Consider the following 20489-nt stretch of genomic DNA (forward strand, 5'->3'; position numbering starts at 1 on the left):
AATACCAGGTACAGCTGCTACTATACTAAAACTACAGATCTGTGCCTGATAAACAATGAAGGCACCTTCAAACAGCTGATCGGCAGGGGTGCCAAGAGTCAGACCCCCACCAATCGGATATTGATGGTCTATCATAAGAACAGGCCATCAATTTTAACCCCTTCCCGACATCCGCCGTATATATACAGCGCTGCCGGGAAGGTGTTCCCGCAAAGCGCAATACAGTTACGTCGCAGTGATGGCGCGGGCTCAGAAGCAGAGCCGGCACCATCACCGTGGGGTGACAGCTGTATTATACAGCTGGCACACTACTGTAACTGCCAGGACCGGAGCTATTCTCCGATCCGGCTGATTAACCCCTCAATATTAGTTTTAACCCGACCGGCAACCCAGTGATGCAATCGCTGGGTTGCTGTGGCAATCGGACGCCAGAAAATGGCGTCCGAGTCTGCCTTGTACGGCGCGTCCTCATTGATAGCGCTAATAAACTGCACTACGTATGTAGTGCAGTGTATTAGAGTAGCGATCGGGGCATCAGGCCCTCAAGAGCCTGCGCATAACGGATCGCTTCACAGCGTAACACACATCTATGGATAATTGTATTATTTACCCCATTATTATACCCTCTTATTATGCCCTGATGTACTCCGCTCAGATTACATATGCCACCACATTATAAACTGAAATACCAGCAAAACCCCAAACAGAAAAACTACCAAGCAAAATCCATGCTCAAAATGGCGGTCTTTCCCTTCTTAGCCCTACAGCGTGCCCAAACAGCAATTTATGGCCACAAGTAAGGCATTACCATCCCCGGGAGAACCCGCTTAACAATTTATAGGGTAAGATTCTCTAGGGGCACAACATATTGTGCGGTGAATAGGCAGATCAGTGGAAAAATTGCAATTTTGCACCATCCACTGCGTATTCATTTCTGAAAAACACCTGTGGAGTCTAAATTCTCACTATACACCCCTTGATAAATGCCTTTAGGGGTGTAGTTTCTAAAACGGGGTCACTTTTGTTTGGTACATCAGTGGTTTTGCAAATGCAACATGGCATCCGCAAACCATTCCAGCAAAATCTACGCTCCAAAAGATAAATACAGCTCCTTTTCTTCTGAATGCTCCCATATATGTAAACAGCTGATTATAACCACATATGGGGTGTTACCGTACTCGGGAGAGATTTCTTTACAAACGTTGGGGTGCGTTTTCTTCTCTATTCCTTGTAAAAATGAAAAATGTAGATCTAAAACTACATCTTGTTGGAAAAAAATATATTTTTAATTTTCATGGCTTAATTCTAATTAATTCAGCAAAAAACCTTTGGGATCAAAATTTTCACTATACCCCTAGATGATTCCTCAAGGGGTGCAGTTTCCCAAATGGAGTCACTTTTGGGGTGCTTCCACTGTACTAGTACTACAGGGGCTCAGCAAATGTGACATGGCGCCCAGAAACCATTCCCAAATCCAAATGGTGCTCCTTCCATTCTGAGCCATACCGTGTGTCCAAATAGACGTTTATGACCACATGTGGGGTATTGTTTTACTCGGGAGAAATTGCTTTACAACTGTTGTGGTGCTTTTTCTCCTTCAGTCCTTGTGGAAATGAAAAAAAAACCTAAACCTACATTTTCTTTGAAAAAAAATGTAGATTTTCATTTTCACAGTCTATTTCCAAAAATTTCTGCAAAAAACCTGCGGGGTCAAAATGCTCACTATACCCCTAGATAATTTCCTCAAGGGGTAAAGTTTCCAAAATGGGGTCACTATTTGGGGGTATCCACTGTTTTGTCCCCTCAGGGGCTTTGCAAATGCGACATGGCCTCCGCAAACCATTCCTGATAAATTTGAGCTCTAAGAGCCAAATGGCGCTCTTTCCCTTCTAAGCCCTGCCGTGTATCCAAACAGCCGTTTATTACCACATGTGGGGTATTGTTTTACTCGGGAGAAATTGCTCTACAAATGTTGTGGTGCTTTTTCTACTTTAGTTCTTTTGGATAAGAAAAAAAATTAGCTAAACCTACATTTTATTTGAAAAAAATGTAGATTTTCATTTTCATGGCCTAGTCCCAAAAATTTTTGCAAAAAGCTGGTGGGTCAAAATGCTTGCTACACCGCTAAATAAATTCCTTGAGGGGTGTAGTTTGCCAAATGGGGTCACTTTTGGGGGGTTTCCACTGTTTTAGTTCCACAAGACCTCTTCAAAGCTGACATGGTGCCTAAAATATTATTCTAATAAAAAGGAGGCCCAAAATCCACTAGGTGCTACTTTTGCTTCGGAGGCCTGTGCTTCAGTCCAGTAACAAACTAGGGCCACATGTGGGATATTTCCTAAGACTGCAGAACCTGGGCAATAAATATTGTGTTGCATTTCTCTGGTAAAACCTTCTGTGGTACAAAAAAAAAATGGATTCAAAATGAACTTCTGGAAAAAAATAATGAACTTTGTAAATTTCACCTCTACGTTGCCTTAATTCCTGCGCAAGGTCGAAAGGGTTAAGAAACTTTCTAAATGCGGTTTTGAGTACTTTGAGGGGTGCAGTTTTTAAAACGGGGTGACTTATTGGTGGTTTCTAATATCTAAGGACCTCAAAGCCACTTCAGAACTGAACTGGCCCCTGTAAAAATAGAATTTTTAAATTTTCTTGAAAATGTGAGAAATTGCTGCTAAAATTCTAAGCTTTGTAACGTCCTAGAAAAATAAAATGATGTTCAAAAAACGATGCTAAACTTAAGTAGACATATGGGGATGTTAATTATACCACAAAAAAAATGTTGCTAACTGCCTGTCTTACAAGCAGATACATTTAAATTGAGAAAAATGCAAATTTTTGCAATTTTTTGCTACATTTTTGTGTTTTTCACAATTAAATACTGAATGGAATCAGGCAAATTTTGCCAGTAACAAAGTCCAATGTGTCACGAGAAAATCTCAGAATCGCTTGGATAGGTAAAAGCATTCCGGAGTTATTACCACATAAACTGAAACATGTCAGATTTGAAAAAGGAGGCCAAAGAGGGAAGGGGTTAAAGTCCTGGATAACCCCTTAAAAAAACCAGAGTAATTTATTAAAACATAAATGATAAATTAATGCATGTAAACCACACCAAGAAGTTGTGGCTCTTTCATCAAATTTGAGCAAGTGTCGCTCAATTCTTCCATTGCTGGGGTCTGAAGCCCATTATCTCTTATATCGGGGAAATTCCTAGGAGTTCTCCAGTCATGCAAAAGAGACATAAAACATTGTATTGCCAATTCTACAGATGGAGCTGCAAACATGGAAGGACAATATAGAGGATTTTCAGCAGAGTCACCAGGCCAAATTCATGTCTGGTGCTATGCTCATGTACTGAATTTAGTGCTGGCAGATACCACAAAGGTGGTGATTCCAAGTGCATCACTATTTAATTTAATGAATGATGTAGCTCCATTTATTCTGGAGTCATATCAACGCATGAATAAATGTCAGTCAGGACCCTCACCATCTTAGTGTATCAATAATGCAGTCAATTCAGAAGGCGATGTGCAGAGAACTGCATCACTGACTTCTAGCGCGTCCAGGAGTGCTGTAAGCCCCAAAGCATATGTCCCCCCTCACACAAAAACATTATCTATATACAGTTATTAAATCATACCATTATACCAGATGAAATATTACCTACATACTGTTACTGAATAATACCCCATACTGTTACTGAATAATACTGCCACAACATAACCATATAGTGACGGACTAATAACCCCATACGGTTATTGAACACAACTCACTAGAAGACCAATAATAATACATTATAAGGTCCAAATAATACTAACACTGTAATGACAGGGTAAGGAGACAGACAGGTGAGCCCTAATCTACCCACCACTCAGTCCCTGCCTACTTGCAACGACCCATCCTAAGCGACGGGGTACAACTGGGCGACGGTCCCTACGCTCAGTAAGTGCAAGACAGACAAACAGACAAGGGTACACAGAAGCTAGGGAAACGGGGCAGCTGCATACGGAACACCGTGAGCAACAAGAGTAGTGAACGAGCTGAGTCAAACCAGGAGAGAACGAGGTACCAAACGCTGAGCAGGAGAGTGGTCAGAAAGCCAAGGTCAATAACAAGGAGATGATGAGTAGTACAAGCAGCAGCCGCAAGCCAGGAAACAAGCATAGAAGAATCACAGGCAAAGGAGGAACAGGAAAGGCAGGTATAAATAGACAGTGGGCGGGAGCTAGCTCCGTCTGGCCAGGCTGTGATAGGCTCTCCCACTCCTAAGCCTGCCATCCTAAGTGGTGGAAGATGGAGTCAGTCTCACAGACATAGGAGCAGGTGCAGACTGATTGCCCACGGGCGTCGACACAGAAGCTGTCTGGCAAATCCTTTACAGCCACACCATAACCACATAGTGAATGAATAATACCACCACACGGTTACTGAATAATACCACCACACCATAACCACAGTTACTGAATACCCCCCCCCCCCATACTGTTACTGGATAAAAACCACTATACAAAGACCGATATTACCATGTAGTGACCATATAGTTGTCCAGTCCCTAAAAATTGATGGCCCATCCTTAGGAAAGGCCATCAATAGCTGATGAGTCAAAGTCTCACTCCTGGAACCCCCACCGATCAGCTGTTTTGAAGGGGCCGCAGCGCTCATACGAGTGCCGCTTGCCCTTCATTTCTACTTGCTCTCTGTGAATCGCTGACATGGATGTAGCAGAGATTTACAGTATTGCAGCTTCTCTCATTGAAGTGAATGGGAGAAGGCGGCTGTAATGTGAATGGCCGCTACAGCCATGTATGCGATTCACAGAGAGCAAGCAGAAATGAAGGGGAAGCAGCACTCGTACGAGCGCTGCGGCCCCTTCAAAACAGCCGATAGACGGGGGTGCCGGGAGTGGGACCTCGACCCATCAGCTATTGATGACCTATTCTGAGGATAAGCCATACATTTTTAGGGACTAGACAACCCCTTTAATGCAAACTGTGGGGGGAAACCTCAACTCCCAGCAGGTCCTGAAGATCTACAGGTGTCAGGGCATGCTGGGAGTTATAGTTCCACATGGAGGGGAGGGGCATATTTACTTTATTTACCTACTTGTGGAGACTTGAGAGGACTGAGGATGGACACACTTTTCTATGAATATGCTAGACTAAGTGACTCATTTGTCAGCTCAGCGTGAGCAGTAAACCCGCCGCTGCGCTGTAGACAAAAGGCTGGGAATACAGGCTCACGCTGAACTGCAATGTGATAGGGTTAGAGTACAGAGGAGGCAAGGCCAATTATGGAGGCGGTGGGGCTTAGAACAGAAAGAACGGAGGAGCCATGTCAGTGGTTGAGGAGGAGGGGCCGGGACATGGCCGTGAAAAATAGATTTATGACAGCTAGCAACACTGGCTTGGCAGCAGGATGCTTGTTTGGTGCAGAGGCCAGTGCACCACACGGCAGAGCGGCATGATGACAGGGTATCGCTACTCAGTGAGAGGAAGAGGTGAACAGGAAGCGGCTCACAGCATACACCGGCCCATCTGGCATTTGCCAGATGGGCAGTCCGGCCCTGGATACACGGATACTATACTGTGATTTACGGTGTTCGGAGTTTGGTGTATTTTTTATGTAAGCGATTACGGTTTTTATTAATAAAATACTACCTTTATTTACTATACAGTTGTATACACTAAGCAGCAAAGCGATTAGCTTGACGTTAATACAAGAGTAAGGTAGGGGAACTAGGCATAACCCTAGCATAAAAAGGAGGTATTAACTGTGGGCGACACTAGCCAGTGAACCCCACTATTACACCAGCCCTTTAACAGTTGCGGACGCTCTTCCCAGAGATTCCGCTCCTGGAGAAGGCCCTGACGTCACTATCCGTATAAGGACCGTGACATCAGAGGCTCCTCTAGGAAGACCCAATGGCGTGATGTAAAGTGAGGAGGGGGTAGGGCACTATCTACAATGGGGTGTGTGGCACTATCTACAAGGGGAGGCTGTTTATTATGTCACCATAAAGTCTCAGCCTCAGTTATACAATCTGTTTTAGTCCAGCACTGACCTCTATTTTCTTTTAATTTATTGTTATGTTAACGCCCTTATATAACTATATTGCTTTTAAAATATACAAAATGGCTTGAAGCGCTAGTTACATAAATAAAATATATATATTACATCTCATTGCTTGGTGGAGAAAGTAAACATGGTGAGGGGGAAGGAGAAGTAAGGAAACTGAATCTTTGCCCCGGCTGCTGGAGAGCCTCTGGCTTGCATGTATTTTCTGGTTAGTGATTGGAGGCTTGAAGGAACAGTATGGTAGCGTAGGAGGCGGCAAGTGTGTGGCTCATTTTGTACAAATCTATGACAGCTACATGGAAATAGGGGGAGCGGACGCACCACTGCGGGTAAGTTTGCAGGGTAGAAAATCTTATTCCCACTCCTACTGCCCTTAGATTATGCTTAAACCCTTAATGACCAAGCTAGTTTGGACCTTAATGACCAAGTCAGATTTTTCAAATCTGGTATGTCTGACTTTATCAGAGAATAACTCTGTGAACGTTTTGAATATCCAAGTAATTCTGACATTGTTTTTTCGTCACATGTTGTACTTTATTTTAGTGGTAAAAGTAGACTGATACGATTTGCAGAAATTAATAAAAAAATAGCAAAATTGAAGAAATTTTGTAAAAATTAACATTTTTTCCTATTTTTAACTGCAATATGTCACATATGTACATACATACTGTACAATTTTTTTTATTAAATATATATTACCATCTCTTTACTCTATTTTGGCAGCACTTTTGAAAAAATTAAATAAATTTTCTGCAATTTAGAGGACTTACAAATTGAATAATAATTTTTTACGTTTTGAAGTACATTTTATTTTCCTGCACCAAGCCAGGTTTTCAGAGGCTCATAGGTCTCAGAATGATGGAAACCCCCACAAATGACCCCATTTAGAAAACTATACCCCATAAAGGTATTAATCTAGGGGTATAGTAATCATTTTGACCCCACAGTTTTTTTGCTAAATTTAATGCATAGCAGGTGAAAATAAATTAAATTTCACTTTTTTCCTAAAAGTATCAGTTTGAAGACCGATTTCTTTGTAAAGCGAACATGAAAATGAAGAATCACACCACAAAATCTATCACCCTGTTTCTCCTGTTTTCAAAAATACCCACATTGTGGCCCTAATGCATTGCCTGGACACATGGCAAGGCCCAAAAGGAAGGGAGCACCCGGAGGCTTTTAGGGCACCAATTTTGCTTGAAAATGTTTTAGGCCCCACTGTACATTTGGAGAAGCTTTAAGCTGTCAGAACGATAGAAACTCCCCATAAACGACCCCATTTAGAAAACTAGACCCCTTAAGGTATTTATCTAGGGGTATAGTAAGTATTTTGAGCCCACAGTTTTTTGCTAAATTTAATGCATATCAGGTGAAAATAAATTCAATTTCACTTTTTTCATAAAAGTATCAGTTTGAAGACCAATTTCTTTGTAATGCAAACATGAAAATGAAGAATCACACCACAAAATCTATCACCCTGTTTCTCCTGTTTTCAAAAATACCCACATTGTGGCGCTAATGCGTTGCCTGGACACACGGCAGGGCCCAAAAGGAAGGGAGTACACGGAGGCTTTTAGGGCACCAATTTTGCTTGAAAATGTTTTAGGCCCCAATGCACATTTGGAGAGGCTTTGAACTGACAGAATGATAGAAACCCCCAAGAAATGACCCATTCTTAAAACTACACACCTTAAGCTATTCAGGAGTGTAGTGAGCATGGTGACCACTATGTTCTCATAAAGGAGGCATGTCCTGAAAAATGTATTTGCCTGTTTGACTATGTCTTGCTGATAAAGCAATTGTCCCACATTTGTGTCATTCTGATGCCGTTGTGAACAGCATTCTAGTCTGATATATAAAAAATTATAGTGGGAAAAATCAACTGTTCTGGAGTGAACGGCAATATATTTTTTAAAAAATTGAGGAAAACATATCCAACTATGTGGCAAACTGGAGTTTGTTCACGAGATAAAAACACCTGAAGGGCTATGATGACATCTTGTTTTTTATAGTGACAGGTCATACAACGTCTCTTTAGCCTCATCAATCCCTATATAAGGGACAAACGTACCAAGCGACGCGGTACACCATAACAGACCCCTGCCCGGCAAGGTAGGAACCGCTATGCGCACAAACAACCAATCACCTACAGAATATATAAAGGGACAGTGTCCAAAACCATATATAGGAACAGTAATGGATCACTAGTCGCCAAAATAATGTCAGTATTGTCGTGGTGTAAGAGATCCAGTAAAAACCTGAATAAAACTGTAGTAAAGCCCATGGTGTATTGATATGGAACAGCTCGATTATTAGAGATCCTCCAAATAAAAAAAATATGCCCACTTCACGATACAGTAAAACAAATTGAGCTTTGTGTGGCAGGACATAGTCATTACAGGTCATCTTACATTTTGAAAAAAAAAAAAAAGATATGCCATTTCAGTGACAACATAGGGTCACATTTTGAAAGCTATAACCCTTATGCTTTTTATCTAGGCGTGTAGTGAGTATTTAGACCCTGCAAATATTGAGGCCTTAATATTTAGCGTGCCTTTTCTCCTGTGCTTCAAGATATTCATCTAGGGGTATAATGGAAATTTTTAGTTCTATTTAGTGGTTTTACTGGGATGTCAGGATTGCACATCAGAACTCAGAATTGAAGGAGTGCGAGGAGGTTTTTAGGGCCCACTTTTTACTCGTAAGATTTTATGCAACACGGGTGTCAGAACATTTAGAAAATTCATAAAATGCCTCCTTGAATAAAATTGAAACTTTCAAGGTATTCATCTAGGGGTATAATGGGAATTTTTAATTTTATTTGGTAGTTTGTTTTTTTTAAAATGTCAATTGGGACAAAATGGTTAATAAAATAAATTTCAGAAAGTAAAAATCCCATCGAAAGTAAACCCATCGATAGGAGAAGTCAGGAAGAAAAGGGACTTAATTCAAATCAACAGAGGTGTGGTATACTCGAAAGCACTCTCCAATGCAGAGGCCCGGTTTAGAGGGGCAGGTCTCACAGCAGTGAGTGGCATCTTTCCTAATGCCCCTCATCGAGCACACTCGACACCCTCTTTGGGGCCTCCTTTTCTTTTCAGTGGGGGGGGGGGGGGGGAGTACGCCAGGGAAATGCTGCCCATGAACAAGTCTTGAGCCCACTATTCCAGAAGCACTGCTGCTTCCACTGCTGCTCTCCCCTTCCTGGTCTCCAAAAATCAAAGTTTTAATAATTTTTTCTTGAAAATCAAACAAAAGTCCCCCTGTGGCCTGCACTTTTATACAAAACAAAAGGAATTATATAGTGCCACTTGTGTCAGGTATACGGCCAATTTTTTATACCAGGTTCTTGTTTTTCTGAGGGCATTGTAGGGTTGCAGAACCTGGTCCGAAAGATCCACCCCTCCCTTGAACTGGTTGTAATCCTGGATACACACAGGCTTGATGGTGTGCTCTGTGGTTCCTCACACTGGGACAGGGCTGGATCGGTCTGCATGGAGAGTGGTCAATACAAGGACATCACGCTTGTCCTTGTATTTGACCAACAGGAAATTGTCACTGCAAACAGCCTTGCTTTCCCCTCGGCGCACTGTATGATCTACAAAGTCCTTGGGGAGACCCTTTTGGTTTCTCCTGATTGTGCCGCATGCTGCGGTTCCTCTAACAGCAAGGCACTTCAAAAGGGGGACACTATTGTAAAAATTATCAATATATAGATGGTATCCCTGGTCTAGTATGGGGTGCAGCAAATCCCATACTATCTTCCCACTTATTCCTAGGACAGGGGGACAGTCCGGGGGCTCTATTGCAGAATCTTTTCCCTCAGATTCTGAATTTAAAAGTGTATCCAGACGCGCTTTCACACACTTTATACAGCTTCACGCCATACCTAGACCTTTTGTTGGGCAGGTACTGGCGGAAGTGTAGCCTGCCTTTGAAATGAACCAAGGATTCGTCCACTGCAATGCATTTTTGAGGGGTGTAAATCTCTTTACATTTTGAATTATAGTGGTTCACTACAGGTCTAATTTTGAACAGTGTCAAAACTGGGGTCATTTGTGGGTGGGCATTCCTCATTATTGTTATAATGCAGGATCTCGAAATGAGCCCTAGGCATGGTGAGGCGGTAAAGTGGGGAATGGTGTAGCATATCAGTGCTCCAATAGGAGCGAATAGAGGGCTTTTTTGTAATGCCCATGTTAAGTAATAGGCCCCAAAATTTCAGTATTTCATTTGCATTGGTAGGGGTCCATTTTTGGGGCCTCGCATAGTAACTGTTGGGATTGCGGGCAATAAATTGTGCCGCATAAATATTTGTCTGCTGTACCATAAGACAAATTAGTTCATCAGAGAAATATAAATTTAAAAAAATCTAATCTCTCTGAATCCAGTAGTGTCCACGTTGGTGCCTGGGGTGGCAGTAAATTCAGGCACCTGGGGCATATAATTATCAGGGGCAATCCACGCAGGGGCATCTGAATTTGGTTGTGCTTGCGCACTAGCCCTAGAACGTCTACGGGGGGGCTCATCACTAGATGTGTCACTTGAGGATGACGACATCAAAAATGTCACCTCATCTCCACTGTCAGACTCTGCACAGAATAAGGCGTACGCCTCTTCAGCAGTGAACACCCGCTTTGTCATTATAATAGTTTTTAACTCCCTGAACCTCTAACCCTAATTAGCCCTACCCTAAATTATTTTTAACTAGCCCTGACTACCTAACCTTACACCACGTACACTCTAACAAGCTAGTCTGATACTATCCCTAACTAATTTACTATCCCTGTCGCTCACTAACAAACTTTTTTTATAGGTTTTTTTTTTATATATTTTTTTTATATATATTTTTTTTAGTATTTTTTTTAGTACAAAAAGACTGAACTGATTCAGTGATGCCTGTCACTAGGCAACAGACGATACTGATTGGGTGATGTGGCACACTGGGATGCTGATGGGGCACAGGGATGTGCTGATGGAGCACAGGAGGTGACTGACTAGCTGTAGGAGTGACTGGTCAGCACAGGGGGTGACTGGTCAGGCTGTGGGGGGTGACTGATCAGGCTGTGGGGGGTGACTGATCAGGCTGTGGGGGGTGACTGATCAGGCTGTGGGGGGTGACTGATCAGGCTGTGGGGGGTGACTGATCAGGCTGTGGGGGGTGACTGATCAGGCTGTGGGGGGTGACTGATCAGGCTGTGGGGGGTGACTGATCAGGCTGTGGGGGGTGACTGATCAGGCTGTGGGGGGTGACTGATCAGGCTGTGGGGGGTGACTGATCAGGCTGTGGGGGGTGACTGATCAGGCTGTGGGGGAGACTGATCAGGCTGTGGGGGAGACTGATCAGGCTGTGGGGGAGACTGATCAGGCTGTGGGGGAGACTGATCAGGCTGCGGGGGAGACTGATCAGGCTGCGGGGGAGACTGATCAGGCTGCGGGGGAGACTGATCAGGCTGCGGGGGAGACTGATCAGGCTGCGGGGGAGACTGATCAGGCTGCGGGGGAGACTGATCAGGCTGCGGGGGAGACTGATCAGGCTGCGGGGGAGACTGATCAGGCTGCGGGGGAGACTGATCAGGCTGCGGGGGAGACTGATCAGGCTGCGGGGGAGACTGATCAGGCTGCGGGGGAGACTGATCAGGCTGCGGGGGAGACTGATCAGGCTGCGGGGGAGACTGATCAGGCTGCGGGGGAGACTGATCAGGCTGCGGGGGAGACTGGTCAGCACTGGGGGTGACTGGTCAGCACTGGGGGTGACTGGTCAGCACTGGGGGTGACTGGTCAGCACTGGGGGTGACTGGTCAGCACTGGGGGTGACTGGTCAGCACTGGGGGTGACTGGTCAGCACTGGGGGTGACTGGTCAGCACTGGGGGTGACTGGTCAGCACTGGGGGTGACTGGTCAGGCTGTGGGGGTGACTGGTCAGGCTGTGGGGGTGACTCGTCAGACTGTGGGGGTGACAGGTCAGCACTGGGGGTGACTGGTCAGGCTGTGGGGGTGACTGATCACTCTGTGGGGGTGACTAATCAGGCTGTGGGGGTATATTTCATGCACAAGTAAAATTAGATCCGTCTCTGATCTCCTCTCAAAACCAACAGAGGAGCTCAGAGACGGAGACTGTAGAAAAACAAGTCACACTAACTGTGATTGGTCTGTCTGTACTTACAGACCTATCACAGCGATCGCCGACAGGGGGCCACTTTCATTGGTCCCGTCGGCTACCTCTGTTGCTAAGCTGTCTCGGACAGCAGTTTGCATTGAACTGTCACCTCGCCCCGCGGCGCTGTGACAGTTTAACTGCATCACGTACATGCACGTGGGAATGCGCTAACCAGCCTCATTCCCCGACGTGCATGTACGTGATAATGCGGGAAGGGGTTAAAGAGGCTCTGTCACCACATTTTGCAACCCCTATCTCCTATTGCAGCAGATCGGCGCTGCAATGGAGATAAGAGTAACGTTTTTTGTTTTTTTTAAAAACGAGCATTTTTGGCCAAGTTATGACCATTTTTATATTTATGTAAATGAGGCTTTCTAAAGTACAACTGGGCATGTTTAAAGTTAAAGTACAACTGGGCGTGCATTGTGTTCGTTACATCTGGGCGTTTTTACTTCTTTTACTAGCTGGGCGTTGTGAATGGAAGTATCATCCACTTCTCTTCACAACGCCCAGACACACAGCGTGTTCGAGAGATCACGCTGTGACGTCACTCACTTCCTGCCCCAGGTCCTGCATCGTGTCGGACGAGCGAGGACACATCGGCACCAGAGGCTACATTTGATTCTGCAGCAGCATCGGCGTTTGCAGGTAAGTCGATGTAGCTACTTACCTGCAAACGCTGATGCTGCTGCAGAATCGACTGTAGCCTCTGGTGCCGATGTGTCCTCGCTCGTCCGACACGATGCAGGACCTGGGGCAGGAAGTGAGTGACGTCACAGCGTGATCTCTCGAGAACACACTGTGTCTGTGCACTGCCAGAAGCTGGGCGTTGTGAAGAGAAGTGGATGATGCCGATTCGTCAGCATCATACACTTCCATTCACAACGCACAGCTAGTAAAATAAGTAAAAAGGCCCAGATGTACACACACAATACACGCCCAGTTGTACTTTAGAAAGCCTCATTTACAGAAATATAAAAATGGTCATAACTTGGCCAAAAATGCTCGTTTAAAAAAAAACAAAAAAACGTTACTCTTATCTACATTGCAGCGCCGATCTGCTGCAATAGGAGATAAGGGTTGCAAAATCTGGTGACAGAGCCTCTTTAAATCCTACTCATCACTTCCAACATTTTAAACTAACAATTCTTCTGGGAAGGCTTTCTACAAGATTTGTGTGTCTGGGAATTTTTGCCCATTCATCCTTAACAGCATTTGTGACATGAGACACTGATGTTGGACGAGAGGGCCTGGCTCGCAATCTCCTTTCTAGTTCATCCCAAAAGGTGTTCGATGGCGTTGAGGTCAAGGCTCTATAAGTCAAGTTCTTCCACATCATACTCACCCAACCATGCCTTTATGGACCTTCTTTGTACACTGGGGCACAGTCTTGCTGGAACAGAAAAGGGCTTTCCCCAAACTGTTCCCACAAATTTGGAAGCATACAATTGTCTAAAATGTCTTGGCATGCTCAAGAATTAAGATTTCCCTTCAATGGAACTAAAGGGACCTAGGCAAACACTTGAAAAAAAAACCCATAGCATTATCCCTCCTCCACCAAAGTTTACAGTTGGAACAATGCACTCACACAGGTAACATTCTCCTGGCGGATGGAGTGGTGTGACGCACTTGGCTACTGGAGCAGTGGAAATGTATTCTGTGGAGTGACAAATCACGATTCGCTGTCTGGCAATCTGATGGACGAGTCTGGGTTTGGCGAATGAAATTCCTGAATACAATGATTAAGTGGCGTGCCCCAATACTTTTGTCCATATAGTGTATATCTTAGGTCTGTGGTAATCTTATCCCTGTGCTATTTCAGTAGGAGAGAATACCTTTTATTGGTTTAGCCAACTTATAAACACGCTCTTTATCCGGACCTGAATTTATCATTTATACTCTGTAAATTATTCTATACCAGCAGTTAGCAATAAAGGACATCTGACCTAATTACATCTAAAAGTGGATTTTACACCTTATTAATATGGACAAAAGTTAGAGGTTAATCAATTATATATTACAATTCAATTATATCACATTAATGAAATTATAGTGTAAGGAGGCAAATATATATATATACCTGAGAAGCAGAAGTAGTTCCTTGCAAATCTGGGAAACCATGAAAAGAAGGTGTTAAAGGGAATGTGTTGCCAGAAAAACATGTTTTTTTTTTAAAATTTAAACATTTAGTGTGTGGGTGATTAAACATTGTTCAAATTTTTTTTTTTTTTTGGAACGAGTCAGGAAATATTATAAATTATTTCTAATTTATAATACTACCCATTTTTGGTCACTAGATGGAGCTGTTCCCAAAATTGCAGCATTGCAACATTGGGTTAAAAGCCCTCGCTCTAGTGAGCTCTCAGCATCCCCCCCTCCTTTATCCTGGCTAGTGCCGGGATAAACGAGGAGTTTGAACGGTGGAACCTACTACACTGTGTGTCGCCATTTTTTGAGCTAACCCACAGTGTAGTAGGTTTACATACAGTAGTAAACACACACAAACACGAACATACATTGAAATCTCTTACCTGCTCCTGCCGCCGCGGCTCCCTCCGGCCCGACCGCTCCGTTTGCTGCCGCTGGTGCAAGTGCACAAATCCGGAAGCCGCGACCGGAAGTAGTAATATTACTGTCCGGCCGCGACTTCCGGTCCACAGGAAAATGGCGCCGGACGGCGCCAATTTCGAATAGGACTGTGTGGGAGCGGCGCATGCGCAGTTCCCACACAGACGCCGTACACTGCAGTCAATGGGACGGGAGCCGTTCGCAGTCCCTATGGGACTGTGGCTGCCGTATTCCATGTCTGTATGTGTCGTTAATTGACACACACAGAAATGGAAAAAAAATGGCAGCCCCCATAGGGAAGAAAAAGTGAAAAAATAGAAAAAAGTAACACACAAACTCACAAATAAATAAAAACGTTTTTAATAAAACACTAACATTAAACTGACATGAATTTTTTTTTTGTGGTGACACTGTTCCTTTAAGCTTTGCATACAAAAAGGTCTTCATTTTAAGATTGTGAAATGGCCTAAGGGATTTATGAGCTTTAAAAAAAAAAAAAAAAAAAAAAAAGCCTGTTTTTATACCAGGAACACTTGTCCATGGGTCGTGTCGTTTTTTTTAAAAATTGTATTCATCTTTCCTCAGCAGCAGCAGCACCCATGGGGATATTCTATCCTCCTAGAAAATAGGACAGGTGGTATCAATTTATTTGAATTGTCTATCCTATAAGAGCTAACTTCACAGCTGGTCACATTGTGGTTTTTTTTCTGTCCTTTCCCTGAAAGGACAGGTGGTGTCTCCGACCGAGAAGGGACAGGGCTGGGAATTATATTTTGACTGATTTATGCTCTATTTCTTCCTTATTATTGTGTACACTTATGCATGTGTTGCTTTTCTTCCTCACCTTGTTCCCGGTCTTAGGATCTTTCTAAGACCAGGGAAAGGAGTTGCCTGTTAAATTTATATAAAAAAAAAACAAATTAGGATTACCTGTGATGGTTCAGGACGTGAAACTTCCACTGCCAGACGGCCACCTAGCAGACAAGCGGAGCCGACGCATTATCCGGCTTTCCGGCTAGTCCAGTGACGCTGGGGATAGAGGATCCGTCTGAGCATGCGCCGGCGTGTATCATGCCGCCGGCGCCATTTTCCTGTAGCAGGATTGTCACTCCAATGCAGGACTTACTGCGCATGCACCTATTCTCGGCTGCTGATTGGTCAGCCGCCGAGAAGGGACACTAGGGAGCATTATTTAAATCAGCCAGGGATGTTCAGCTCCATGACCGCTCGTCTTGGCTGATCCTGGTATTGCAACTGCAATTTAAAAAAGTACAGTTCTCCCTATCTTAGAAGTACCTTTTTTTGCTAAAGCACAGTTTTTTTTTCCCTTTCCAAGTGTGCGGATTGCATATTCTCTATCCACAAATGTCTAGCCAAGGCTCTGGGGATAGAGGATCCGTGAGGAAATCCGCTGGAAAACGCAAGCGTTTGTCCTGCAGGGCATGTGACATTCCGCTGCCAGATGGTAGCGAATATTTTTTCTGTGCGGATTGCAGATCAACGAATTTCCCATAGAAGACCAAACCATGTCCAATAAAGAAAATGTTATTATGGATGAAAGATTTTGTGCATGACTCCATCTCTGAATTTAAGGAATCCTCCCACGAGAAGGGAAAAAAAAAATAAAAAAAAATCAGGAGAATCATCTCAATCCCATCACAGACCCAGGCCGTTAAGGGAAGGTGTGTCATCCCCTAGGGAGTCAGACATTGTGGACGGTTTCAGGGTCATCGATGAAGTTAACACTTCCCTATCCGAAAGGGACGATGACCAGGAAATAAATCTCTTCCCTATAGAAAAGATGTCCAGAGTCCTTAAATCCATCCGTTCAGATGAACGGGTGCAATATGATGGAATTGGGGAAGATGGATTGCCCAAGAAAGTCAGGGCAAAGTTGACTCCATCACCAAAAAAAATGTATGGTCAATGAATGGAAGTCCCCAGACAAGGGTCCCATTGTAAATAAAAAGGTGTAAAACAATGTTAGTCATTGACAAGAAAGAGGATAAGGAATGGGGGGGGACCCCCTAAAGTTGAGTTTGTGATTGCAAGACTCTTTAGACGTACAGTGGTCCCCAGTGAAGACTGTTCAAATTTTCATGATCCTATGGACCGTAGACTCGATAGCACTTTACAAAGAGGGTACCTAACGGCCACAGTTCAAGCAAAGACAGTGTTAGCCTCTTCTACTATCGCAAAGAATATGAGATCATTGCTCCTCCAGATGGAGGAAGACAGACAATGGCGTTCCACGAGACGACATTCTACAAAAGTTTTAAATAGGTCTCATTAGCCTCAGATTTTCTTTGCGACGCCATGGTGCAGCAGTACAGATTTGCAGCCCACGCAATGGACCTAAACAGGGGCGTAACTAGGAAAGACTGGGCCCCATAGCAAACTTTTGACTAGGGGGCTGTATGGCGTTCCCTACAGGGGGGGGGGGGGCTGTGTGGCGTTCCCTACGGGGGGGGCTGTATGGCGTTCCCTACGGGGGGGCTGTATGGCGTTCCCTACGGGGGGGGGCTGTATGGCGTTCCCTACGGGGGGGCGCTGTATGGCGTTCCCTACGGGGGGGGGGGCTGTATGGCGTTCCCTACGGGGGGGGGCTGTATGGCGTTCCCTACGGGGGGGGGGCTGTATGGCGTTCCCCACGGGGGGGGGGGCTGTATGGCGTTCCCCACGGGGGGGGGGCTGTATGGCGTCCCCTACGTGGGGGGGCTGTATGGCGTCCCCTACAGGGCGAGCTGTATGGCGTCCCCTACGGGGGGGGGGAGCTGTATGGCGTCCCCTACGGGGGGGGGGGAGCTGTATGGCGTCCCCTACAGGGGGAGCTGTATGGCGTCCCCTACAGGGGGAGCTGTATGGCGTCCCCTACAGGGGGAGCTGTATGGCGTCCCCTACAGGGGGAGCTGTATGGCGTCACCTACAGGGGGAGCTGTATGGCGTCACCTACAGGGGGAGCTGTATGGCGTCACCTACAGGGGGAGCTGTATGGCGTCACCTACAGGGGGAGCTGTATGGAGTCACCTACAGAGGGAGCTGTATGGCGTCACCTACAGGGGGAGCTGTATGGCGTCACCTACAGGGGGAGCTGTATGGTGTTACCTACAGGGGGAGCTGTATGGCGTTACCTACCGGGGGGCTGTATGGCGTCACCTACAGGGGGAGCTGTATGGCGTTACCTACAGGGGGAGCTGTATGGCGTTACCTACAGGGGGAGCTGTATGGCGTTACCTACAGGGGGAGCTGTATGGCGTTACCTACAGGGGGAGCTGTATGGCGTTACCTACAGGGGGAGCTGTATGGCGTTACCTACAGGGGGAGCTGTATGGCGTTACCTACAGGGGGAGCTGTATGGCGTTACCTACAGGGGGAGCTGAATGGCGTTACCTACAGGGGGGGCTGTATGGCGCTAATGCCATACAGCCCCCTGTAGGTAACGCTATACAGCCTCCCTGTAGGTAACGCTATTCAGCCCCCCTGTAGGTAACGCTATACAGCCCCCCCTGTAGGCAACGCCATGCAGCCCCAACCCCCCAAAAATATCCGACCTACAGTGTGTCTTACAAAAGACATGTATCCCCTATCCACAGGACAGGGGATACATGTGTGATCACTGGCACTGATAGGGAGAACGGGGGACTGAAAGTCCCCTGAAGTTCTCCATGACTAACCTCTGACTTCCGGCGTCTGCGCAGCTAAATAAAAATGAAAGGAGCGATGGTCACGCATGCGCATAAGCGCGACCGGCGCTCCATTCATTTCTACAGAGCTGCCGACACAGAATGTGATGGAGAACTTCAGGGGACTTTCGGTCCCCCGTTCTCCCCATCACTGCCAGCGATCACACATGTATCCCCTATCCTGTGGATAGGGGATACATGTCTTTTGTTTAATGGCAGAGCGGGGAGATACCTAAAGGACCTGTGAAGACGTTTTCAGCATGCGACCGGGACAGGAGGGGCGGAGTTTCAGTGGAGAGACCTGGTGGATGAAGGACCTGTGATCTCAAAATCACGTGACCACTGTATCATAAGGAGGAGCTTAGAAGTGGGAATAATGAGCTCATGTCATGTGAAGAGGATCACATGACATGAGGGTCGGATCTCTGAGGGAGCGGGGCTCCTGCGGTGTGTGAAGGCGATGATCACGTGACATCAGGGAGCGGGGATCTGTGAGGGGGCGGAGCTCCTATACACTGTAAAGTGATGACGATCACGTGATATGAAGTACGGAGCTCTGTCCAGGGGCAAGGCCAGTGCCGTAACTACCGCCCGTAGCAGCCATAGCGGCTGCTAGCGGAGCCTCCGGCCATGGTGGGGGCCCCCTCATGCCGCGGGCCCCGTAGCAGCCGCTACGGCTGCTACCTCGGTAGTTACGCCACTGGACCTAAATCAACTGGTAGGAGATCCCTCTGGATAAAACCATGGGGGGTGCAGATGTTCACTCTAAGAATGCTTTGCTCAATGGAGTTTCAGCCTAGTAGGCTGTTTGAAGACGGAGTTGGATTACCTAATTGAGAATCTGACAAACAAGGTAAATCTCTCCCTCAGTCAGGGAAACGTAAATGGAGAGCCTCCTTTCATGGCCAGTCTAGAGGTCAAAGCTGGGGAGGGAGACAAGATTGAGGAGGAATTTTCCCCTCTATCAGTATACAATGCTCCCAGCGAGGCTATAGATGTCAGAGAGGTAGAGGAAGAAACCATCCAGCCCCTGGCAGGAAGCTGGATTTCTGATGCCAGAGATATACCTGTAGGAGGAAGATTGTCATTCTTTTACCCCCAATGTCAAAGGTCTATAAAAGGACCTTTGGGTGCTAGACATAGTAAAAAATGGCTACAAGATAGAGTTCATATTGCACCCCCCAGACAGATTCCTTGCCACTTCAAAATTTGCTAATACGAAACGGTCTCTCCTAGAGAGGGCTATTCTAGAGTTTATAGATATGAAAGCTCTAGAAAAAGGTTCCCACCGCGGAACTTCAGACAGTTTACTCAAGAATATTCTTAGTTCCAAAGCAAGCGGGAAAATGGAGAACAATAATAGATCTCCGATATCTAAACAAATTTATATGCAGGAAAAAATTCCATATGGATACCATCCGTTCGGTACTTCTCTATTGGACAGAGGGGACTTTCTCGCCACAATAGACCTAAAAGATGCATATCTCCACGTACCGATTCATCCAAGATACAGGAAATTCCTCAGAATTGCCATCTGGATACAGAGAGAGTTGGTACATCTACAATTCACGTCTCTGCCCTTTGGGATATCGTCGGCCCCCTACGTGTTCACCAAGGTCACGGTGACAGTAGTAGCCAGTTTCAGGAGGATAGGTATATCCATAATACCCTATCTGGACGACTGACTGATAAAAGCCAATTCAGAGGCAGCTCAATACTCATCTACAAATCGTGCAGTCAGAGATTCAAGCATTGGGATGGCTCATCAATCGGGAAAAATCCCACATTCAGCCATCGCAGGAGAAACCGTTTGGGATTTCTCTTAACCCCTTCCCCATGCTTGCATTCTGGGCCCTAATGTCCAAGCCATTTTTTACATTTTTCCATGGTCACATTCGAAGAGCTATAACTTTTTTATTTTTGCGTCGGCATAGCTGTATAAGGTCTTGATTTTTGCGGGACGACTTGAAGTTTTTATTGGTACCATTAGAGAGTAGATG

General features: G+C 45.5%; 1 protein-coding gene across 1 annotated transcript in view; it reads right to left on the reverse strand.

Annotated features, from left to right (window-relative positions):
- LOC142652879 (mediator of RNA polymerase II transcription subunit 1-like) overlaps positions 1-20489 on the reverse strand; it is a 173209-nt gene that overhangs the window by 83641 nt on the left and 69079 nt on the right. Inside the window, exon 5 of the mRNA XM_075828565.1 lies at positions 14319-14347. Coding sequence (XP_075684680.1) covers positions 14319-14347 — 29 coding nt within the window. The remainder of the gene's footprint in view (positions 1-14318; positions 14348-20489) is intronic.

This window comes from Rhinoderma darwinii, chromosome 5 (assembly GCF_050947455.1).
Source record: "Rhinoderma darwinii isolate aRhiDar2 chromosome 5, aRhiDar2.hap1, whole genome shotgun sequence".
NCBI lineage: Eukaryota > Metazoa > Chordata > Amphibia > Anura > Rhinodermatidae > Rhinoderma > Rhinoderma darwinii.